At 45.9% G+C, this 24831-nt stretch overlaps 3 protein-coding genes across 4 annotated transcripts in view; 1 reads left to right on the forward strand and 2 right to left on the reverse strand.

The window, feature by feature from the left end:
- Nucleotides 1-1233: 1233 nt before the first annotated feature.
- Nucleotides 1234-10202, reverse strand: TWNK (twinkle mtDNA helicase). Its single transcript, XM_063132553.1, has 5 exons — nt 8668-10202; nt 5973-6213; nt 4881-4988; nt 3101-3242; nt 1234-2852 (listed from the first exon to the last, which is right to left on the reverse strand). Exons 1-5 carry the CDS (start codon nt 9872-9874, stop codon nt 2535-2537), a joined length of 2016 nt encoding a protein of 671 aa, XP_062988623.1. The 5' UTR covers nt 9875-10202; the 3' UTR covers nt 1234-2534.
- Nucleotides 10203-11439: 1237 nt separating this feature from the next.
- On the forward strand, nt 11440-14364 carry MRPL43 (mitochondrial ribosomal protein L43). Its single transcript, XM_063132571.1, has 3 exons — nt 11440-11620; nt 12801-12907; nt 13705-14364. The coding sequence occupies exons 1-3, from the start codon at nt 11490-11492 to the stop codon at nt 13932-13934; spliced, it is 468 nt and encodes a 155-aa protein (XP_062988641.1). The 5' UTR covers nt 11440-11489; the 3' UTR covers nt 13935-14364.
- A 7292-nt stretch (nt 14365-21656) lies between these two features.
- The window catches only part of SEMA4G (semaphorin 4G), a 105133-nt gene continuing 101958 nt past the window's right edge, over nt 21657-24831 (reverse strand). For both annotated transcript variants that reach the window (XM_063132554.1, XM_063132555.1), the window contains 2 exons: nt 24069-24130; nt 21657-22798 (listed from right to left, as the gene is read on the reverse strand). In XM_063132554.1, the coding sequence (XP_062988624.1) occupies nt 21945-22798; nt 24069-24130 (916 nt within the window). In that variant the 3' untranslated portion in view covers nt 21657-21944. The remainder of the gene's footprint in view (nt 22799-24068; nt 24131-24831) is intronic.

A 24831-nucleotide genomic window follows, 5' to 3' on the forward strand; every position in this document is an offset into this window, starting at 1 on the left:
CCCCCAGCAATTGGTGTATGTAGGCTTACTGCCTGATACTGGAGGTAGCATATAGCCATCAGGATTAGTAGCCACTGATAGCCTTCTCCTCCAAGGATTTGTCTAACCCCTTTTAAAGCCATCCAAATTGGTGGCCATCTCCACATCTTGTGGTAATGAATTCCGTGGTTTAACTATACACTGTGCGAAGTACTTCCTTTTATCTGTCCTGAAACTCCCTGCGTTCCTACGAATTGAAGGATGGCACTCTTAAAATGTCCCCGTACGTTTTGCCAAAATGATGTCCTACTCACAATATACTAAAGATATTGTAAGACACAACAGAACCAAGTTTATATAAAATGAAAGGCGCTTTCAAAATCTGGGCTACACAAGTTGGGTTATACCTGGCTGCCATCCCATTAAGGGGGTTCTTTATGGGCTCAAGATTAATATACCCCCTTTCCAGGACCTGATGCTCTTTTCTCTTTCATTGGCAATGAAATACAATCACTTTCATTTAACCCTTGGTTTGAACCCTAAGATCAGATGAAAAGGGCAATCCCCGCCCCCAGCTCTCCAAAACTGTTGCTCCCAAAAGCCTTTTGCAGGTTCTTTTATGCTTTGGAAGGCTGCTCTGCTCCATCCTTACATGAATTGCCTAAATGCAAGGTGAGATTCTACAGAGATAAAGGTAAAGGCTCAAAAAAATTTTTCATGTCTTGATAGAATTTAGCGGAAGGGACAGATATTTACCAATGTTCTTAAATATCTAAAGTCCTACTCTATGGAAAGAGGAGAAAAGTTGTCAGTGAGCCCAGGACGAGCAGTAACCATGTTCAAGGTGCATTAATGTGTATAGTGGATGGACAGGAGCAGGGAGAATCTTTTTAATTGTAAGAATACGTCCTAGAAGGTTATGCAAGCGCTATCCCTGGAGATTTTTTCTTTAGGAGAGAGTGGTTAAGCATCTACCAGGGATGGTTTAAGTCTAAAAAAGCGAATGTGTACCCCTACAGATTGCCTGTTTTAATGAAATGACTGCTATAATCTCCAGTTTCTGAGATTTCACAGCTACAAACTATCACAGCTATCATGCCAGGGCTTGGCACATGATGGAGGAACTGTGGGTCAGCATGGAAATTAGAGGAAATACCATCATGTAAACCTTCACTTTGAAAAGGCAAGGGAAAACCAACACATGCTGACCTCTTGTGGACAATATAAGGAACATCACACATGATGTACGAAGTCTGAGGTTTTTAGAAGTTTTTAATTTCATTAAATGACACAATATCCAAACAAAATGTCAAGTAACCCGTAATTTCTGCACCCTAGAATGCATGGATTATTTTAAATACCGTGACTTAAAACCTGAGGATTCTTCCTCCTGGTGCATATGTGTAAGGTCATACCAAATAACCGTCAGCATCAGTTCACATTTCCTCCCCCTGGGAGTCCCATGTATCATGAAAGTAGAAAAAGGTTGAGGAAATGGGTTTTACTCCTGTGTCAGCGCTTTTCATTTTCTACATTTATTAGAGTCGATTTTTGAGATTAGTATTTTAAAAAGCAGTATTTCTTATACAGGATATATTTGCAAGAAACTATTTGCTTTTTTGCAACACCTCTTTGCTCTAAACGGATGCAGCCTTTCCTAGAGTTGCAGCACTTAAATGGAACAAGGCAGGGATGGGCAATGAGCCAAAGAAATTGATCCAAAGTTTTAACCAAAATGTATGAGAAAACCATTAACGGGTTTGGAAAGGCTTTTTTCAATAAAGCTGCATTACCTTTCTTAATGGCAGCTTTTCCACAGGCCCCTTTGGAATACATGAGCAGTGTGGTTTTGTCTACAAGCAGACTCTTCATCAGAATCCACATTAGTCTGGAACAGCAAAGCCCAGAGCCTGTGTGTACGGAGCAGGCAACTCAGAAAGAGGTAATTCTGCAGGGAAGGCATTTAGGTTAATCTCCTTTGTGCTGATGATGGACTCTAGCCCCATAGTACAGACTCCCAGGGGATCCAACCCCTTATTCTGCCCATGCCAAGGATCCAACACCTTACCAGCATACAGCAAACCTTTATTCTGTTCATATATTAGAGCAAGAATTGCATAATGCAACTTGGAGACACCAACGCTCCTTTTTTCGGTATTGTCCATTGTTAGCAGCAACTGAGCATTAACTGGGCCCCAGCCAAAGCTAAGCTAAAGACCAGAACAAGGGTACTTTCTGGGGCCTATCCCAGCATACAGGAAGTTCTTTTCTATGGTGCATCCATGTGTGCCTGCTAATTTCCTCTTGGATGGAATGGAGAAGAAATCCAAGTTTCTTCTCCATATTATTGCTTGATAGTAGAGGGATTCTAGAACCTGATACTCTCCACACATCTCTCAAAGAATTCTAGCACTTGATCCCAACGGAAAAAGCTGTAACACAGCAGGAAAGATCTGGCCAGTGCTTTTGTTCATAGTCAGATTGTTGCTCCTATGATCAGGTGAAAGACTCTGATTTTCCTGGCTTCCAATTCTTTCTGAATAATCTTCTAGTTCTCATGATTTGACGGGTTCATCAGGAGAGATCACTGGGGCAGGCTTGCTGGCTGACGGAGACCGTTGCTTCTTAGACGCCCCACCAGCAGCTGCTGGAGCTTTCTTGGGGGGCTCATCAGTGTCATCTTTTACCTTCTTCAACTTGGCTTTGCCTTTGATGGGGGTCGAGAAGGTGAGGGATGTTTTGCTGAACTCCAAGGGGAAAATGCCCACATCCCCATCAAAGCGGTTCTTGGAGACCTGCAGGTAGCGCTTGCCAGGGCCCGTCACCAACTTCCTGTCCTGCAGAATCAGCACATTGTCGGCTTCCTGGCTGGCCTGTGCAAGAAAGAAAAACACATTGGATAGAGCAGAAAGGGTTGTTTTGTATCTGCCCAATTCTTCACAAACCTCTACCACAAAGGTAGGCAATTTGTGTCTCTCCAGGTATTTTCGCCTACAACTCCCATCAGCCCTGGGTAGCATAGCCAGTGGTGAAGGATTATGGGAGTTGTCAGCCAAAACATTTGAAGGGCTACAAGTTGCCCATCCCTGCTTCACCAAAAAATTGCCCATCCCTGCTTCACCTTTGCAGACCCAAAAATTGAGGCTGTCTGCAGCTCTCTCTCTTCATCTTCTTTCCGGGGGTGAATTACCAGAGTCACATGACAGCTGTTGTCTGTGGCAAACTTCCGGAAGGCACCCACAATGTAGTCTTGAACAGCAAGCCTGGAACAATATGTTGGAATAAATACAATTTGCTGCAAAAACTCATGAGACAGTACGGTAGGAGAGAAGCAAAAAGGAAAAAAACTTGTTGCTGGGATTGGATGTTTATCCATTATGGGGAGGGGAGAATATTGGTCAACTGGCAGAGACTGCAAAGAAGTGTCAGTGTCAATGGGCACCTATATCTGACTTTTCCTTTGAACAAGTTCATATTTAACTACTTGGCAGCTAGTTTACTTAAGACCAGTGCAGACACAATGCTCCCAATTATTTCTCCACCATGGTAAAATGGTCGAAAGAGGGCCATGGGATCACACCCCACTTTTCTTGTCCCTCCTCCTTATTGGAGCATGAATTTTACAATCCTCTTTAATCATGGCTAAGCTTTTTATTAGTGGTGATGTTAACTATATCCAAAGCTAACCAGGGTTGGGAAGCAGATATTATATGTATGTGGTGATAGCATAATTTTGATTCAACATTTTGGTTAGCCATTCAGGAGATTTTTTTTCTTTTTAAGAATACAGTTTTATCTCCAAGAACAGTATTTTTTGAATAATGTTAGATGGTAGGCAATCAAATGTTACGCTGTGTGCTAATAGGTTAACATTCTAGCTGCAGTAAATCGGCAAGACCTAGAGATCATACAAAGTCCCAACTACATGGGAATGGTGTCACAAGACATCTTTTATAACAGCCTGCCTTAATCTGGTGCCCTCCAGATGGTCTGAATTTCAATTCTCATCAGCTCCAGCCATATGGTCAATGGTCAGGAATGCTGGGAGTTGTAGTCAAAACATCTGGAGGGCACAAGGTTGGAGGAGGACACCGGCTCACAACAATAATGAGTGAAGTTACAGCTACATGATTCATTTTAAAATTAATAACGTAAAAGCAATTCAATCCTATTAATGAAAGATTTTTTTTTTAAGATGGGTTTCAATTCTAGACTTATAGAGTAATTGGATATGAGGAAATGACAAGAGTCCTGCTTGAAAAAGATGAGAAATTGATACATTCATTTTATTGATACATTTGTTTTACAGATATAGATTTTTATTAGATGTAATTTGCAATACATGATTTAACAGAGATTTTTTTTTTTTAAAGGGCCTACTGGGATATGAGAACAGCTTAGAATCTGATTAATCAGGTTAGCCTTAACTACTGTTATTGTCACTGCCAATATAATAATTAACCATGGTTAATGGAGGAATTCACACTCCAGGAGGAGAGGAGCCAGGTGAAGAAGCAGGTGATCTTGTGGCATCCTTCCAACTGCTTAACCATGGTTAAGCAATCAAGAGCATTATGTTTGCATTGGCTTCAACAAACTTAGGGTGCAATCGTATGCTCATTTAGACAGAACAAAAGTCCTGTTTCCCCCAACCATCATGGCCATATGTGACATACTGGCGGTAGTAGGAGTTTTTTTTCTGTCTAAACATGCATAGGATTGCACCCTTCATTAGTTTATGTCTGAAATATGGACAGACATAAGGAGTTGTTTCAGATTACCGTAACAAAGAAAGTGACAGACTGAATAAAGAAATGGAAGGAACACAGCTAGTCCAACACATCTGGAGGGCAACAGAAGGCCATTCTAGGCCAAAGGGACCATTAAGGGGGAAGGTTTACCTGTCTACAGTGATCTGCTCCTGGCCCATCATGAACTGCAGATTGTCAATGATGATATGGCTGATATCATACATATACACAGCATGCAGCATCGTGTCAATCACTGTTCTGCATGGAAAAAGAAGTTATCACAGTTACAAGTATGAGAATGTTCATTGTAAATCCCAATGAAGAAGGAACTGAACTAAGACAGAATAATAAGTTGTTCCGTCTTAAAATTCCACATGCTGCTCGCAATAAAAATGATCTGAATGTCCTCCAAACAGGTTGGTGCCATAAATACATTTAGGTTGCAAACCTATGCATTTTAGTCAGGAAAAAGTCCTACAACTCCCAATAACAGAGCATACTTGGGAGTTGTAGGACTTTTTTCTGTCCAAACATGCATAGGACTGCACCCCTATTAAGTTAGTGACTAAGGAAGCTAGCTTGGAATTCCCAGAATACTGCAGGGAATGGGGGAATAAGACCAAAAGATGAGGAGCTGAAGAAGAGGCCTGCCAAGATACTCATTCATACATTATGATACATAAACCTGTATCCCACAGCAAGCAAACCATAGGGCACCGCAAAAGAAAGCACGAATAAAGATCTTGGGAAATCAACTGTGCTTATCTATTTTAAAGCAGATTATCTATTCATAATCTGCTTTGAAAGTTCCTCAAAAGCTTCATAGGAGAACAGCTCCAATATTGGCTACGAATTCAAGAGAAGGGGTGTCTCTCCATTTTCAAAGCTGATGGAGGCTAGAAACGACAGTCAACATGGCTTTTCCATCAGGCTGTCTTAATGCAGGTAGAGATAGAACAGGCTCAGAGAGACCCACAATATAGTGGGCAAGGGACTTCTTGGTTCATCTTTAGCATTAGTGCTGATTCTTAGAGCAGAGATTCTGCTTTCCAAGACACTTACACCCCTACGCGAAAGATGTCTACTTGGAAGTACGTAAGTCACACTAATTTCAATGGGATTGACTTCCAAGAAGCTTTGGCATCACAGTCCAATAAGACACACTCCACACTTGCCACCGCATCACATCAAAAACAGTAATACATGACATATAGGAGGGAAGCGGCAACCCCTAATCTTTACTTGATATTCTGTTGACCGTGGAAAGTCATGAAGTAAAGCGGGAGATCTTCAAACTTGTCTGCCCATTCGTCAAACTTGTCCAACTGTTCCTCCAGCCTTCCCAAGGCAAACTGGGTAAGCATGATTTTGGCCAAGCGCACATTGTTGATCTCAAAGCTGCCCCACAAAGTGTTCACCCCTTGTATGGCGAGGTCTAGGGCATATTCACTGATGAAGGTTGTCTTTCCACTGCCCGTTGCACCTGTTCCATAGAGACAAGGGCAAAATTAGTAGAAGACCGGCCTTTCCAACCTGCATGACCAGTGGGTTTAACCTTCCATTTCCATGCAGAACAATAGAACCCTTCTTCTGCTGGGTAGCAGCAGTACACAAATATATTAAAGACCCTGCAGTGTACCTGTGGCTGAGTAATGCAAGAATATTTAGCGCTGTGCCACACCTGAATTTTTCCACCCTCACAGTAACCTCCCTCTTACCCTTTGCAATTGCAGTTCTATATGGTTTGATCTCCATCTTTAGTAACATGATGGAATCCAGACTTAGGGGTGCCGAAGATGGAAGTAAGAATCCAACAAACACTGAACAGCTCATGTTCAGTATTTGTTGGATTCAAAACTGAGATGGATTGTTGGCTTCAAAACTAACGTTGTCTCTATCTTCAAAAAGGGCAAAAAGGAGGAACCTGGGAACTACAAACTAGTCACTCTGACATCCATCCCTGGGAAAATTCTGGAGCAGATTATAAAGAAGGAAATCTGTAAACACCTTGAAATCAATGCAGTGATTACTAGAAGGCAACATGGATTTGTCAGCAGCAAATCCTGAGACTAATTTGATCTCATTTTTTGATCGGGTAACCTCCCTTGTGGACTGTGGGAATGCTGTGGACATCATATATCTTGACTTCAGCAAAGCTTTTGACAAAGTGCCCCATGATATTCTGATTAACAAACTAGCTAAAAGTGGGCTAGATGGAACAACTATTAGGTGGATTCACAGTTGGCTACAGAATCGGACTCAGAGTACTTATCAATGGAAACTTCTCAAACTGGGGAGAGGCAACGAGTGGGGTACTGCAGGGCTCAGTCCTGGGCCCAGTGCTCTTCAACATTTTTATTAATGATTTGGACAAGGAGGTGCAGGAAATGCTTAGCAAATTTGCAGATGACACAAAATTGGGTGGGATAGCTAATATCCTGGAAGACAGAAACAAACTTCAAAGTGATCTTGATAGGCTGGAGTGCTGGGCTGAAAACAACAGAATTAAATTTAATAGGGATAAATACCAAGTTCTATATTTAGGAAATAGAAACCAAATGCAGTTACAAGATGGGGGATACTTGGCTCAGCGATACTACAAACGAGTAGGATTTTGGAATTGTAGATCACAAGCTGAATATGAGCCAACAGTGCGATATGGCTGCAAGAAAGGCAAATGCTATTTTGGGCTGCATTAATAGAAGTATAGCTTTCAAATCATGTGAGGTACTGGTTCCTCTCTATTCAGCCTTGGTTAGGCCTCATCTAGAGTATTGCGTCCAGTTCTGGGTTCCACAATTCAAGAAGGACGCAGACAAGCTGGAGCGTGTTTAGAGGAGGGCAACCAGGATGATCAGGGGTCTGGAAACAAAGCCCTATGAAGAGAGACTGAAAGAACTGGGCATGTTTAGCCTGGAGAAGAGAAGATTGAGGGGAGACATGATAGCACTCTTCAAATACTTAAAAGGTTGTCACACAGAGGAGGGCCAGGGTCTCTTCTCGATCCCCCCAGAGTGCAGGACACGGAATAACAGGCTCAAGTTAAAGGAAGCCAGATTCCAGCTGGACATCAGGAAAAACTTCCTGACTGTTAGAGCAGTATGACAATGGAATCAGTTACCTAGGGAGGTTGTGGGCTCTCCCACACTAGAGGCATTCAAGAGGCAGCTGGACAACCATCTGTCAGGGATGCTTTAGGGTGGATTCCTGCATTGAGCAGAGGGTTGGACTCGATGGCCTTGCAGGCCCCTTCCAACTCTGCTATTCTATGATTCTATGATAACTCTTAACTCATGGTATCCCTTATTTAAGTGGTCAAATAATTAATCCAATTCAAAACAATGAAATGGATAATCAAGAGAATACACACTTGCTTTGAGTTCATCTTGCTAGATAATTTACATGGATAAAGATCATCCACCTCAGATGTGAACAATAAACAGTCAGGGAGACAGAATTCATGGCAAGTAACTAGTGACATGAAAGAGTCTCAAGACTGAAAACAAGGGAAAATAGGTTAAACCGTACTTCTAAGCAAAACGTGTCAACTCGGAACCAACCAACCTGTGGTAGCCCAACTGTGCACCAAGTCCTTGGGCTGAAAAAGGGGGTATAGCAAAGAGGATGACACAATGTATAAAAGTAGTTCAGCAATCCTTAACTGATGGCTCAAGAAGCCGTTAGCTGTAAAAGCCTTGTAAAGAATAGGTCACTAAGTTATTGACCATATCCTTTGGAGACAACATATTGTGAGAGGCAACGTGAAAGAATGTCTTCCAGATATCAGGTTGAGACTAACAAGTGAGTAAGGCCTAAGGGTGACAGCACTAGGACAAAGAGGAACTAAATGATATCACGCGCACACACACACACACCCACACCCACACATACATACAGTGGACAGAGGGTGAGAGGAAAGCACCACATAGCTTATCACCTGTGAATACTGTGAGCTCCCCTTTACGGTGGCCCTTGAGGAGTTTGTTCAGTTCTGGGAAACGAGTCCATTTGACTCCAGCCACCTGCTCCACATTGGCCAGCTCCCCAAACACCTCTTCACGTAGCTGGCGAAATGAAATGATGGACTTGTGGCCAGCTGGTAAGGCCGTGCGCAGAATCTTGGTGATGTTCATGCCTTGGGTGAAAGCTTCCAAGGGCCGGAGTTGCTGGTCACTTGGCCGCACCAATGAACAACGTTTAGGGTTCAGTTTGCGGGCAAAGAGCTTGGCAGCTTCCCAGGAACGGAGATCCTCCCCTAACCACAGGGTGATCCGCTTAAACTGTTCTAAGTAGGGGAGGAGGGCTGGGGGGAGGCAGGAAATCCCACGGGGCAGGGCCAGAGAGGGTAGCCCAGTCACCTGGTGCAGCACCAAAGTATCGAGCTCCCGGCCAGTCAGTATCACTTCTGTATCTCGTCGACTGATCAGTGGCAGCCCAAAGAGGTTGTGATAGGCGCTTGGGCGAGGTAGAGTATTCTCCACGTACCGTACTATGTTTCCTTGGTGCTCAACTCCCAGAAGCTTTAGCCCCTTCAAGCTGGTGCCACGGGGGCTGAACCACGGAAAAACCAAGGTTCGAGCAGTCCGCAAATAACGCACACCAAAGCGTTTGAGAGTGGCGTTTGACACATTAGAAATGCCAAAAGCAGCCTTGGCCTCCTCCATCTCCTGCTCATCCAGCAGTTCAGAGAGAGGCAGGGCTCGTTCCCAGATGTGTCTGGCATCCTCCCCAGCTTGGTCCCTTTGCCCATCACCCTTTTCCAGGTCACCCACAGCCATCCCTTTATGCCGCAACTCTACACTGGCCTGGAAGTCTCGCCAGTCACCTTCAACCAATGTGGTTGTGCAGACAAAGCGGCCTGTCGTTTTGTCAATAAACAGGCTGTAGTTCTTGCGCACCTGCTGCGGCTCCTCCACAAAGATACTGGGCACGTGAAGACAACTATAGCCATCATGGAAAGATATGCCCTGTGCCCGGAGATACTGGCGGATCTCTGTGACCGTAACAGGTGGGATTGGCCCCTCTGGGGACGGAAGGGTCTCCTTTTTGTACTGTCTGCAAGCATGGCTGCCTGCAAAAATCCACCTACCCCCAAAGCACCCGTGACGAGGAAGAACCCGCAAGGAGCATGTGGGAAACCACATTTCTTCTATGCAAGTGGCAGGAAAAAAATGCACAATACATTAATCTATCTTGGTGTACGAAAAGATGCTGTTGTAGATCCTTCTCCCTTCTACAAACCTCCTCATTCCACCTCGCCAGGCAGCTCTTTCTCCCTAAGGAGCCCCCCTCCGAGGACCAACCGAGTCCTCAAACATCTTCTCTTCTTGGGCACTCCAACCATCCGCTAAGGACTCGCCATCTTAGCCAGCTCGTGTCTTGCTTGCTTGCGATGCAGGTTCTCCCGCGTAAACTTCCCTCGCGATGGGCAAATACTCTCACTTCCCGAGATTCCCGCGCCGCTATGCCAGCCGCCTTGGAAGAAGCCCCAGATCCCTCCAGCGAGGGCCACCTGCCACTAAAACCGAGCAGGCGGGCCGCTTCCTCCCGGCGCCAGCGTAATGCCCCCCACGTGCGGCGGCAGGGAGCGCGCCATCGCTCTGACCCCGGAATAACAACACGGGCACGTCACTTCCGGAAGAGGCTGGCGCAAGAGCCAGGAAATCTCGACCACGTAGACCTGGAGGAAGAGGCTGCCCGCCGTATACATAGAGGTATAGAGTAACACATGCCTCCTAGTTTCCGGGTTGCTGAGTTCCCACTTGCACTGTTAGAGCGCAATCCTACACATATTTACTCAGAGAAGCCAGTTCCACTGTGTCCACTGGGATCGCAGTCTTCGGGGGATAAAAGTGCGATGTAGCTGCTCGCATGTCAGCGGAGCACAAGGCGCGTCTCTATTCAGTTCAGTGCTGGCTTGGAGGAGGGAATAATAGAGCAATTAAGAGTGTCATCCTAATCAGAAGTAAACCCAGTTAAATTAAATGAGGCTTACTCTCAGGAAAGTGTGTATAGGATTGCTCTGTTAATTGTATTGGCCTTTGCTGCAACCTACACTGTTTTGGGATGTATGGGGGTGGGGGGCTTTTTTGGTGGAAATCCCAAACAGCCATGGCTAGAACGTAATTGGATATAGCTGCAGCATTTTAAAATAGTATTTAATGAATCTGATCATGATACAAAAGGGCAGCTACGCTGCATTAGGCCTCCTTATGTACAAAGCAACGCAACACTGTAAGGCTGTTATTAACTAGTCTCCCTTGGTTCTCGAAATGGAAATAACACTGGCCTACATTGCAGGGTTGTTGCAAACTGCGTTCAGCCTCCTCGACCTTAAGTTCTACCTGCAGCATGAACAGTGGCCTACACCACAGGGCTGCCATACACCAACGCCAGCCAGCCAGCCACACATCCTCGCCAAATAAGACTTTGGGGACTTTGGGGACTTGAGTCGTATTTGCATAGCAATTTTTAAAACGGCTGACAACCTCGGATTCGTTTTTACGAAGCATGACTTCTTTTTTGCTTCTACCGTTAGAGAAGAAGGGGAAGAAGTTTATGATCAGTTGATTCTTTTTGCCCCGCAGGCAACGTGGGGTGACGGCGTCAAACCCGGCCAGAAAATCCCGTCTTCGTGCTATAAAACGGTCGAAGATCAACTCTACAGTGCGACCAGCCCCACGTCCTGCGCAGCTTCTGCTTCCGAGGTCGTGACTGCCTCGAGGAGGAGGATCGGATCCCCTTGTGCCGTAAGCGACCATGACCGGCCGGGGCACTCCGAGCCGTTTCTTGGCCAGCGTCCTGCGCAACGGCTTGGGCCGCTACGTGTGCCAGCTCCAGCGCCTCACCTTGACTCTCAGCCGGGACGCTCAGAGCTGCCGGGGCGCCAGGTGAGGGATGTTTTTCCTCAAAGGCAGGTGGCGGGGCTCGGGCTTGCCTGGAAGCCCTTTCCCTCCTCTCCCCGAGAGTTCCTGCTTCCTGGAGTTGGGGATGGGGTGGGGTGGCTCCTGCGCAGTCTTAAGCGTCTTCTCACTCTGACCCGCCAACCTAGCACTGAAATGAGGTCCGGGGGCTGAGCCGTGGCTCCAGAACAGTCCTGCAGGCAGGAACCCTCCCTTTTCTTAGACAGCCAGGCTGAGTTCGGACAACACGCTAATCAACGGTTGTTTCCCATTCTGTTCCTATTACCCCACCCCGTTGATTAGCGTGTCGTCCAAACTCAGCCTCAGAGTCCTATTCTAGGCCTGATCGCTGCCCTTATAAGTTGTATCCAGTGTTTAACCTCTTTAGAGTAAACCCACTGACATGAATGGGGTTTAAATTAGGTCAAATCATTACGAATGTGGAATAAGAAACAGGAATTAACACTATGAAAGTAGTATATAAAATGGGGATTGTGCCACAACAGTTATCAGTGCACTTCAGTGGCGTTATAAAGTAGTAGTGTAAATCTAGCCTAGATTAACATTGGATTCAACCCTATATGCATCTCTCCAGTCCTGATTCTCTGAGGCTGTGCTGTATTTACTGATTTTATGATGTTCCTAACCAGTGGGATTTTTTGGCATGTTTACTCTCGCATTTACAATTGAAATCTTGGGGTATTTATTTTTGTAATTAATGTTATATTGAACTTTATTTAACCTTACATTGATCAAATGATTTGTTAGCCCTTCCTGTTACTCAGTAGTGAGCTATTTTCCACCTTCTTAGTTCCTTGACCTGCTACTCTGGCCCTTTATATGCTCAACATGATCCTACATGTATTTGCTTGGAAAGATATCCCACTGATTTTAATGGGTCTTACTTCCAAGTAGGAATTGCAGCTTTCGTTCCTCTCCCTCCTTATTTCTCATTCAATTTTTGACAATAGTAGCCGTATTTTCACTAAATCACTATCCGTTATTGGCTAACAAAGAATGACAGGCGATGGGGCAGAGAGGTAAATTCTCTGTTGTTCTTCAAAAGAAACATTAGCACTTATATGCTAAACATTAAACAGCTGCATAAGATTGCACGGCCAAGTGTAGTTTTTAAACACCCCCATGGGTTTTGTTTGTTTTGTTCTAGAGAATACATCGAAGAAAAGGTGGTGGACTTTGCCAGGCAAAACCCCGGGATTGTGGTCTACGTTGCCCCAAAGAAGTGCAGGGTCCCCACGGTGGTCGCTGAATACTGTGAGTATGGTAAAGTCTCCTCCTTAATCGAGTGTGGGAGAGAGATGCTGGTGTCAGCCATTAGTACCATTACCCATGAAATCTGCTTTTAGGAATCAATTGAAGGCTCTTTCAACAAGCCTAGAGCAGTGCAGGCTCCTTCCTTCACTTGCAAGGCAATAGTCGATGCCAATGGATATGCACTCTACTGGAAGAATCACATACCGAGGAGCTGTAAACCAGGGTTAGCAATTGAAAATCCTAGGGAGTTAGTTCATGACTTTAAGGAATATGAGAGGGGTACTGAGCTTCAGCAGCTGAAAATCCTGAGAGTCAGATACAAGTACCTAGGACAGGGGTGCCAAGCCATGGGAGGGGGGGGGGAGTAATTGGTGTCAGGCCAAATGGTGTCAATGGGGTATGGCCTAATACACCCTTGCCCATTTTAACTTTTTCGTGCCGTTTTCTGTGCTGCTATCAGCAAAAGAATCTCGGGCTTTCCCTATGGGGGGATGTGCACACTGTGTGAAAGGATTTGACTGCGCTGGGAATAGCAACTGCTCCTCCCAGGTTGGCTAATAGCCATCTGCATCCCTGCTGTTATCTCCAGTCTGAGATTGATGCTAACAGCAGGGATTCCTCCAGGGCGTGGGGCTTGGGTGGCCAAGGTTTGCCCCCCTGGAGGAACCCAAGATGGCTCCGTGGGCTGGATGCAGAACCTCTGTGGGCCGGAGCTTCCACATCCTTGACCTAGGGAAATGTGTCCCTAGATGGAATCAGAAGTGGTCTGGATTTCATCTAGCTTATTCTCTTCTTAGTGAATGGAACTGTGCAGGAGCAGACTTTAACCAGCAACACAGCAGACGAGATTGCAGATATCATCCGCAAGCTGACCAGCCAATCTGGCCTGGAGATCATCCGTATCCGAAAGCCTTTCCACACAGATAACCCCAGCATCCAAGGCCAGTGGCACCCCTTCACAAACAAGCCCAGTGCACTCAACGTGGAAGCCGTGGGTCATCAGCGCCTCCAGTCCCCAGAAAAATAGGTCTGCACGGTTGCCAAAAGCTTGTGACTTTTCTGTGGGGATTTCTGGAGTCCAGGGCAAGATCATATATCTGCATTAAGCACATACATCTGCTTCGTCATCCGCAAGAAGAATGTCATCCCTTTTCTTAGGAAAATGGGCAGTAAAGAGATGGGACTAGCTTGCTATGTATGTGAGCAACTTTCTGATAAGAACAGTCCTGTTATCTGATTCTTGTATTTATCAGCTAAACCACAGACCAGACTAATTTTGAGCAAGGCTTAGAACTGGATGTGACTGGTTCTTCTTCAAAAGTGAGTGGGTGTGATCCACGGATGGGAACTCCAGGGGCAATGATTCTCTGTGGTGGTAGCTTGCCCCAACTATATTTTGTGATCCTTGGTTAATATTACTCTTGACTGGAATTTGAAATAAACGAAGTAGAACCACCTGTAAGGCATTTTGAGGGCTTTCTTGGTGATAGGCATGTCATGAGTTACGAATGCATCAACTTTGTAGAAGAGTAGTACTGTGTACCTGCCTTCATTGGAAGGAGTGAGACCAGTTATCAGTGTTACATACTGAGTTGCTCAGCAGCTAGGCTTTTAAAAAATGGAAACTGTATTGCCACCAAGGGAGGCTTTTTAAAAGTCTTATTGCTACGCAGGGGGCATATTTCAATGTTTTTTGGAAACTCAAACTGACATGCAGCATAGGAAGGATTAATCCGCTGCTGAAATATTGCCCCATCTGGCCTGGAATTTGGCATGTGGGAATGAACCTGGCCTCATTGGTCAGCACACAATGAATCAAGGAATTGAGCTGGCAAGGTGCCTGTTCCCTTCTACATTTGCACTAATGACTTGAAAGAAGAGGTGGAGGGAATGCTTATCAGATTTGCAGATGATACCAAGTTGGATGAAATAAGTAGTACTTTAGAAGACAGAAACAATTCAAAATGTTCTTGACAGGTTAGAAGACTGGGCAAAAAAATAACAGAATGCAATTAATCTGAGACAATGGCAAAATTCTTCAAATGTACTGGTATAAGATAAGGTATAGTTGGCTTGGCAATAGTAGCTGTGAAAAGGATCCTGGAATTGTAGTTGATCACAAGCTAAACATGTAATGTGGCTGCAAAAAAGGCAAATTCAATTTTAGGTTGCATCAATTTAGGTTGCAAAGTTCTCATAGGAGACAATAGTTGCACTCTACTCTGCACTTGACAGACCTCACCTGGAATAGTGTCCAGTTCTGGACACCACACTTTAAAGATTCAGATTAACTGGAACGGGTTCGGAAAGATGGAAGGGGCTGGGTCTTGAGAAGAGAAGACTGATGGAAGAAGGTATGATAGCACTTCTGAAATACCTAAAGGGTTGTCACTCAGGAGAGGGCCACAACCTGTTCTCTATCATCCAAGACTGTGGGACATGAAATAATGAGCTTGTTACAGGAAACTTAAGTTGTGGTTAAATATCAGGAAGAAATTCCTAAAGGTCAGAGCAGACAAACAATGGGTCCAACTGCCTAGGGAGGGGCTGGGCTGGGCTCTCTGTCACCGGAGGTATTCAAGCAGAGACTAGGTAGCCATCTGGCAGGGATGCTGTAAGATGGATTCCTGCACTGAGTAGGGGGTGGGATCCAATGGCCTAAATGTTCCCTTCAACTGTATGATTCCTGAGTTAATCAGAAGGAGCATCACCTTGACAAACCATTAGAATTTCATAAATTAAGCTCTCCAATGTCTCGGATAGAAGTCTTTGTCCCAGCTCTTGTGCTCCATTTCCCCATAATGAGAGATGTTAGAAATCCAACCCAGGGTTCTAGCTGCAGTTTGGTTCAGATCGCCCTGCGTTTGAACCCTCTCAACCATTGACTGGGCCATCCTGAACACAAATGCCCCAACAGGTCAGGCCAGCAGAAATCAGCTGGAACTCGTCTCGAAACAAAATACACTGTCTGATGCCTCCTGCTGCCACTTTTCCACTTGTGATCACAGCCTTCAGATGCGTCACCCCATCTCTCTCCATCACATGCAGGTCCAAGCCAACGCTTCCTCGCTGTGGAGCCCCTGCTATCTCTTAATGGGAACCACTGAGCAATCTAAATCAATTAATTAGCCATATTGGCAGGAAAACAGGTGGGGTGGGGTGGATACATCCAGCAGCTTGGCAGGGGGAAGTTTTCATCTTCTTCCCATGGGAGAAGTTGTTTCATAGATGATCAGCATTTGCCAGATTCTTTGCAGAAGCAACTATGAGCATGAAATGGGATTTTATTCGGTCTATCTAGCTTGATGACTAGCGGGGGTTCTCAAGGAGGGGTTTCCCAGCCTTGTGACTTGAGTTCTTTCTCACTGGAGATGCCAGCGATTCAACCTGGGGCTCCCTACATGCAAAGCATATGCTCCATCGCAAAGGGATGCCCTCTCCCATGAAAGCCACTTCGCCAAAGAGTCACTGTGCTCCGCTACAGCCCAATATTTTAACTAGGTTGCTCATTCTTGCATTGTGCAGAGCCAAAAGAGAACACAACTTTCCAGACTCTTCTTGGGCCAGTCAACAGCTGCTATTGCCTTTGTTTTGATTCCCTTCCCACCCTTTGTGGTTGGTCAATAAGAGTGTGGGCCCTTGTGGGTAGTTAAGTGTCTGGCATATTCAGCCGGGTATTGGATTGTGTAATTTGTATTTATTTATTTTTGCATTTATATCCCACCTGTCTTCCTCCAAGGAACCCAAGGCGGAGTACATAATCCTCCTCTTCTCCATTTTATCCTCACAACAACAACCCTGTGAGGTGGGTTGGGCTGAGAGTCTGTGACTGGCCCAAAGTCAACCAGTGGGTTTCCATGGCTGAGTGGGGACTAGAACCCGGATCTCCCAACTCCCAGTCTGACACTTTAGCCACTACACCACACTGGTAATGATGGAAAGCTACTTTAATGAGTGACAGGAGGAACTAAGCAGTATCTGACCTTTGCTTGCCAGGAAGATGGGGGACTTCTGGAATATGCCACCAGACAATCCCACCTTTGCCAATTAACTGTAAGGCTCTTGGGAGGGCATTGTTTTTTGGGGGGCCAAATCGCATTCTGATTTGTTTTAATTTTACCATTTTAAAAATTAAATTCTGTATTAATGAGGAAGCTGATTTTTCAGGTTGAATTGTAGACTCCAAAGTTTCAAATAACCATTAATGACTTTTTAGAAGCACTGATTCTTATTTATCAAGAGAGAAGAGGAGAGGCCGAAATTGGAAGGTTATTTCATAGTTGGGAATGGGCTGTTTAGGAGACAAAACTGAAGGGGGAAGCCAACAAAACAACTTCTGCATTTCCACTTTTATTGCATTACGCTAGTAGATACAGCTTGCATTCCGCAAGCACAGATTTTTCCCGGCTGGCCCTGGAAATCTTCCCTCTTGCATTGTAAGAATTGAAGCAAATTCCTACGCCCGTTTACTTAGAAGTAAGTCCCACTGTATGTTCAATGGGGCTCACTTCCATGTAAGTGTGCATAGGATTGTAGCCATATTTAAGTGATCAATTTTGTGGTTTGTCCCAAGTATTCGTACATTCCTGGCTCCCACTGAAACTTCTCACTTTCTCCAATTTAAGCCCAGTTTCAAGTGTGTGAAGGGAGAAAATCCCACATGGTTGCATTCCATCAGACAAGTGACTTGGTCTGTTCTGATATTACAAACTATTTTGTATTGCCTGATTTGAGCATTAAACATTAAAATATCTTAAGATATTATCTTTGTACTGAAGATGTCATAGAAGTGTGTACCAAATTGTAGCTTTCTTACAATAATGTGCAAATAAATTTCACATATACAGTGGAGGTTTGAAGTGGTATCAATGGAAAAAGGAAAAAGATCTTCAGGCTGTTGTAACGAGCTCAGTGAAAATGGCAACTGTGTGTGGCAGCAATAGGAAATATCAATTTCGGTGCTATGGATGATTAGGAAAGGGACTGCAAATAAAACTGCCTGTATTATAATCCTATGGTGTGGCTACATTTAGAATACTCTGTACAGTTTGGTTGACCCATCTCAAAAAACACATTGTAAAGATGGAAAGGGGCAATCAAAATTGATAGGACCTGGAGGACCATCCCTAGTAGACAAGGCTTCTTAATTTAAAGGGGGGATGATGAGAAGTTTATAAAATTATGCATGGTAGAAAGGAAATGGAGAAGTTTTTCTCCTTCATAACACTTATCTCAACAGGGCATTAATTGGAGGTGCATTCAGGACAGCCAAAAGAAACCACATCACAGAAGACATTGTTTTTAAATGGCCAACAAGGCTTTACAAGGGGATGAAATTAATTCCTCAGTAGTCATGCTGGTTCCATGAAACCTCCAGGTTCAGAGGCAGTTTGCCACTGAAAATCAACAGCTGGTAATTGTGTGAAGCAGGATGCTTTGTAAGATGGACCTTTGATCTGATACAGCACCGGGCTTGGGAGGGCTCACTTCCAGATAGTCTCTCTCTCACTGCTTCTAGAGCAGCCTTCCCTCATCTGACGCCCTCCAGATGTTTTGGACCATTTCCCACCGGCTCCAGCCAACATAGCCAATGGTTAGGAGTACTGGGACTTGTCCTTCAAAACATCTGGAGGGTACCTGCTGTTCTACACTGACTTATGCTGCTGCCAAGACAATCTGAGTGATCTGGATGAAATGAAGAAATGCCAAGCAACTGTGGGGTTTTGAAAGATGGGGATAGTCCTTAAGCCGGTATCTGTTAACTTGTCACCCACTGCAGCTGCTACAGATTTGAATCCATTCTGGGGTTTTCCACTAGTCTCACCAGCTTCATAACTGCAACCAGGGCTAGCTGTTACCAGAGAATCCAAACCAGAAAAGAGCACCATCTGCTGTCAGTGTGCGTTGGACATGGTTGGATTTTGTCAAGTTGGGTTGAGATCAGCAAAGAAGCAGTTTTGAACCTGCAGTCTATGGACCCACAAGTGCCATTCACATGGTCTGCAGAAAAGTTTCAGAACAGTCACAAATATCTGTATTTGGCCCTCGAGTTGTGCATGTGCTTTCATTTGTACAACAACAACAACAAAAACAAAAGTTTATTACGTGACCAGCAAAGTGACCTAATGGACTGATAAAACATCCCAGATGGAGCTGCAGCAGATGGAGCTTTTCCTCTGAAATGTAAGAGATGAGAATCACCAAGCGCCAAAGCTATATAAAATGAAAAAAGAACATTAGATGAGCCCTGCTGGAACAGACCAAGGGTCCATCTAGTCCAGCATTCTGTTCACCCAGTGGCCAACCAGCTGTTGACCAAGGAACCACATGCAAGGCGCGGTGCAACAGCACCCTCCCACCCATATTCCCCAACAACTAGTGTATACAGGCTTACTGCCTCTCATATATAGCAGATTCCCTAAAGACTCAAAGAAGAACATGGTTACGATGCAAATTTAGTATTTATATTGCACTTTTTAAGTACTTCATATAGATTATCTCATTCTTGCAACACTGTAAAGTATGTGTGTGAGGGGGGTTTGTGTTATTAACCCATTCTTGCCCATGGACTGAACTGTGAGAAACTATGGCTATCCCAGACTAATTGGGGTTGTACTTTCTACCATAAAGTTGCTTTCCCATTAGAGACCTGTCATTTCTTACCTGCAAGACACTCAGGGACGAATGCTGGTGCTGATCCATCCTGGCACACAAGTGGACAGTGTGGGCTGTCTTGGGCAATCCCTAAGGCAGGGGTCCCCAACCTTTTGGGGTTGGTGGGCACGTTTGGAATTTTGAGAGTGCCATGGGTGGTCTCGCAAGATGCCTGCTGGGGGGCTCACCCCTTCATAAAATGGCTGCTGTGGCACACAGCCGGAAGGTAAGACTAAAGGAAAACTAACTTATCCAAGAACCTAAGCACAAGGCAGAGGTGGGGTCTGAGCTCCAAAACACAAAAGCCTCTGGTGAACCCAAATAAAAATGCTGCTGGAGGGCAGCACTTTGCTTTGCAACAAGCCAGCCTCCCATTAAAAAATTTAAAAAAAAATATGGAGGGGGGAAATCAGGAGGGGCAAAGATGCTGGTGGGCACCAAGAAGTGTCCATAAGCACATTGGTGCCCATGGGCGCCACCTTGGAAACCTCAGCCCTAGGGAATCAGCTGACAGAACCATTATGAGCCTACTCAGAGGTGTCTCTCGGATGGTGCCGGCCTGTGAAGTTTGGGAGATTTCAGTCGTCCTCCTTTCCCCAGTTAACCAAAGAAGTCGCAGTTCCAGGTGAGAGGAGTCACGCCACATATACAGCAAAAGGCTTGCACTAAGACCAGGACTACTACAGCATCTCAGAGAAGACCAGCGAGGTTGCACTGCAATCTGTTCTTTTGTTCTTGCCACTCTTGCAGGACACTGATTACAAGACAGGGGAAGTAAGAGAGGCACAAACCCTTCATTCTCAAGGTAACAGGAGGAACAGATTGTAGCCCAAATTCAGCCTTGGGCACTACTTCCTCTGGGTTTCACATACAACAAATGCTACTGGTGTAGCGCAAAATGTTGCTTACGCTAATGTAATACAATTTACAGTAGCAGTAGCGGCGCAGTGGATACTGCCGATGGAGAGCAAAAGGCTTGTCTGGGGCCGAGCTGTTCATTTCCAGCCTCTGAAACCAATCGACTGCTTTGTGCCAGCAAGGCGTCATTCAAAAGCCCACCACGTGTCAAAGTTGTTCATGGACATGCTTACTTGTTTTTGCAGTTGTTCATGGACATTAAAATTCAGAAGCAAAGGGGTTCCCCCATTCCAATTGGCTGCCTAACCCCGCTGTGACATCATAGCAGATTCATCATTGGCTGTGAAGGTGATGGTGTCCCAAAAACAGAGGAATTGAAAGAATTCCGTGCGGTCATCCAAGGAAAACCCAAGCTCGGAGGAAGGATTAGCCCACAGCCATCCATGACCAAGGTCCACCTATTATATGTTTTTTTAAAGAGGTTTAAATCGGATTCTCATGTAGAGGGGAAATGCAAAATCATAGTTATACTTGAAACATGATTCGATGGTAAAAATGGGAGTTTGAGGGTTATTTGGGTTTTATGAAGACGTTTGTGATCTACCTCCAGGGCAGCCTCCAGGCTTTGGAGAGCTCTTGGGCAAGGCCCCCTCCCTCTGTGAGTCCACCTTCTCCCTGCCATGGTCACCAGCATCTCCTGCTCCTTCTCCTCTTTCCCATCATTGCTGCCATTTGCTTGCTTGAAATTTTGTATACTTTTTAATGTTCACTGTTTTTAACTTTTGTAAACTGCCCAGAGAGCTTCAGCTGTGGGGCGGTATATAAATTAAATAAATAAATTAAATAAATAAATAAATAAAGGCAGAGAGCCTGGGAGCAAGTAGGAGGTGGCATCTACTGCTCCTCCCCTTCACCACCAGTGTTGTCTGGGCCACAGCAAGAGGCAGGTGAATAAGCAGGCTGGAAGGGTGAAGAAGGGGAGCCACTCGGGGCCTCTTTGCCAGTGGGCCCCTGCTGGCTGAGAGCCCTTGGCAGGGCCCGACCAGACCTGCATGGCACCAGCCCGGCCCACCTCTTGAAATCACAGTCCAACATCCCAGCTCTCATTCGGACTGCTGATGCCCTTCTTCAGACAGAAAGCTGCCCCTGATTCCTCACCCAAGTTGGGGGCACATTCAGACGTGCCCCAAGGAGGAAGGGAGGTCATCCGGACAAACCCAACAGATCTCTGCGGCTCTTGTTTATCGATCAACCTTTTATATATAAATATAATTCCCATTTAAATAGATTTCTCTCTTCTTCTTTTTTTTACAGCAATTGGAAAACGAAACAATCAATGCCAAAACAAACCAACAAAAAGACAACAACCAGAAAAGGAAATGAGCGCGGAGTCTGTGGCGGCTCCGGAGGGCCGCTCCGGAGGTAGCTGCTGCGTCGTAACACTGGTTCTGTTGGACCGGGGAGGAGGAATCACACGGGGGTCCGAGGAATGAGTTCGGCCAAGGGGGCTCCCCGCCCCCCGCCCCTACACAGAGCTCTCGTCCAGCTTTTCTACCAGCTGCGTGTGTTTCCGCTTCTCCAGGATCTTGCTCAGCTCCTCCGTGAAGGAGTTGTAGAGCGGCGACGTGCAGGGCTCCTCGTTCTGCCGCAGGAGCATGTAGCTGTTGCCATTCATCTTGCGCAGCATGTTGGGCAAGGCGGCAAGGCCGTTGGTGAACTCTGCAGGGAGGGGAGGAGGGGGCGGCGGTGGGGGCGGGGGTCCCTCCTTTCCCGGCAAGGCCAAGGTGGGGGCTTCCCCGGGAATGATCTGCAGGCAGCCGTCTGGGTAGGTGCCCAGCTCCTCCCCCTCCTCCTCCTGCCCTCCTTTGCCCAGGCAACTGGAGGAGACAGTCTGCAGCTCCACGCTGGAGCCCTGGGGGACCCCCAGGCTGTATTTCCCCCTGCGCTTTTGCAGGCAGGAGACGTAGAGGAGCACCACGCTGAGCACCAGGCACAGCCCGCCCAGCACCGTGATGGCGGAGATGTAGATAAACCTCATGTCCCCGTACTCGTGGATGGCGGCCTGCCAAGGCGGATGCGGCCCTGTGGGAGGTGGCGGTGGCATCAGCGGCTCGGGCAGCACCGTCAGGGCATAGGTGGCCACCAGAGCCTGGAGGCCGTTCTCCTGGGCATAGCAGCGGTATTCCCCGCCGTCCTCAAGCTGGGTGTCCGTCACCAGCAGCCCGTCCACCCCGAGGCGGAAGCGTGCCTGCCCTTTCTCGTTGACCACCTCCGTGCCGTTCAGCAGCCACGCCGCCTGCGCCAGGTTGGACGCCTGCTCACAAGGCAAGAGCACGTCGTCGCCACGCAGCACCGTCCGGTTCTTCTGCAGGGCTGTGGCTGCAGGAGACAAAAAGAAATGAAGCTGGGCAGGGCTCACAGTCTGCCCAACCTGAGCAGCAGCCATTCAGGTGTGACAGTAGAGCATCATTTCACCTGAAGGCAGAGTCACGTTGTGACTGCTCACACTGAAGGGGGGAGGGGATGAGATACCCAAAGAGCTTGGGTAGGGACATGAGAACGTTTGCCATTCTGAGAATATCTGCTTTCATTTTTTTTCTTTTTAAATCCAAAAAAACCCCTAGCAAGTGCCTAGTCCTTGTTGTTTTGGAGAAAAAGACGGGAACCAGAGGACAGTGGGCTTCTCCACACAAGCCATTTATGACACACTCATTGATTGGTCACTCACGGAAGTCTGCAGGTCCTTTCCACGACGTCAACATCCGATGCCTCTCCCACGGTTTTCAAGTGGGAATCTGCCATTTTATAAAATCCCAAAAATGCATTGATAAAATGGAAAATGCTATAAAGCCACACCATGTGCTGGTGGTAAAATTGAAATATTTGAAAAGAAACCAGCAAAAAGGTGGGGGGTGGGGCTAGCACGTGTATTGTGCCAATCCTTAAAGCTGCGAAGACTTTGGAAGTCAAAGCCCTGGAAAGGCTGCATGATTTTTGCTAAATGTGGGGAAGCCCAGTATCTGAAACCCGAACTGGGATGAGTACCGCCTCTCATGATTTGAGGATGGCTCATCCCCCAAACTGTTCCATCTGATAGCCCTCTTCCACAGCTATTATGTCCTACGTATGCGGCTCTAATCTATTCCATATTTCCACACTGTTCTCTTACTCTCCTCCCTTGCAAAAACAACTCAGGGAGACATAATTTTGAAAGCAGCAGAAACCCACAATGCAAATAAATATATGCAAATCTACTTAAGAGGCACAATTTATTTCGTGCACATAATCTGGTGGGAGTGTGGCTGTTTTGCACTTAACCTTATACTACAGATATTTCTCGATTTAGGAAAAGCAGACTTTTGAGTCTGGATGGGAAGGAGAAGAAAAGCAGACTGCTTGCCTCTCTTGCAAGAAGAGTCTGAAAATGGGCGAGCTATTCACACTTGGCAACCATTCTCAGCCCAAAGCACCAACCCAAGGCAGCAGGGCAAACACCACGTTGCCCTCCCAGAAGGGGCAAGAGACCTATTTATTTATTTATTTATTTATTTATTACATTTTTATACCGCCCAATAGCCGAAGCTCTCTGGGCGGTTCACAAAAATTAAAACTATGAAGAACATAGGAAGGGACAGAATCAGAACCTTACCCTGGGCAGAGTCATTCCAGCAGCCCATGTTGCCATGCAGCACGTCCTGGATCAGCAGAGACCTGGCCAAGGTAAGCAGGACTTTGATCAGTGGAGAAAACCCAGCAGCTAAAAGACGCTCAATCTCAGGAACCTGCACTGCACATCTGACGAAATCTATCGGTATTAATACACCCATGCTCCAACATGCTCCAACAAACACATACCAACGGTCATTCCATAAGCACAACGATGATAGCTGCGCATGCAACACACACACTGGTCTCACACAGGCTGATGTGCACAGCCAGTAACAAAATACAGAACTCGTCAGAGTGATCCTTTTAATTAGGACACAGAGCTGCAGCTTCTCAGACGTGCTCCTGACCTTAGGGAGTGTATTATCTAGGGAGACCCGACCTGAGCCCAAGCTTGCAATTGTTGTTTTAAAAAAGATGTCAGGGGTGTCTATTTTAATCTGCTTTTAGTGATTTTAATGAGTTCATATAGAATTTAGACAACTCCCCTATACTTCCGTGCTGTAAGTTTTAGCATGTTTGTGCTGTGTGCTTTTATAATTATAACCGCTTATTTCCAACTAGGCTCTTATTGCTGGGGGCTGCTTAGAGCTAATTTCTGGTTGTGCAGGGTATCCGTCTAATTTCTGGTTGTGCAGGGTATCCATCTAATTTCTGGTTGTGCAGGGTATCCGTCTAATAAACCTAATCCAAATGTTATGAGACACTGAGATGCCCTGAGATGTTCTGAGCAAGTCGAATGCCCT

The sequence above is a fragment of the Elgaria multicarinata genome, chromosome 8, assembly GCF_023053635.1.
Source record: "Elgaria multicarinata webbii isolate HBS135686 ecotype San Diego chromosome 8, rElgMul1.1.pri, whole genome shotgun sequence".
Taxonomy (NCBI): domain Eukaryota; kingdom Metazoa; phylum Chordata; class Lepidosauria; order Squamata; family Anguidae; genus Elgaria; species Elgaria multicarinata.

Coding starts and splice junctions, on each gene's coding strand:
- MRPL43 (XM_063132571.1), top strand. CDS start 11,490: ATGACCGGCCGGGGCACTCCGAGCCGTTTCTTGGCCAGCGTCCTGCGC. Junction 11,621..12,800: donor CAGAGCTGCCGGGGCGCCAG/GTGAGGGATGTT, acceptor GTTTTGTTCTAG/AGAATACATCGAAGAAAAGG. Junction 12,908..13,704: donor CACGGTGGTCGCTGAATACT/GTGAGTATGGTA, acceptor TTCTCTTCTTAG/TGAATGGAACTGTGCAGGAG.
- TWNK (XM_063132553.1), bottom strand. CDS start 9,874: ATGTGGTTTCCCACATGCTCCTTGCGGGTTCTTCCTCGTCACGGGTGC. Junction 6,214..8,667: donor GGAGCTCACAGTATTCACAG/GTGATAAGCTAT, acceptor TCTATGGAACAG/GTGCAACGGGCAGTGGAAAG. Junction 3,243..4,880: donor GAGCAGATCACTGTAGACAG/GTAAACCTTCCC, acceptor ATATTGTTCCAG/GCTTGCTGTTCAAGACTACA.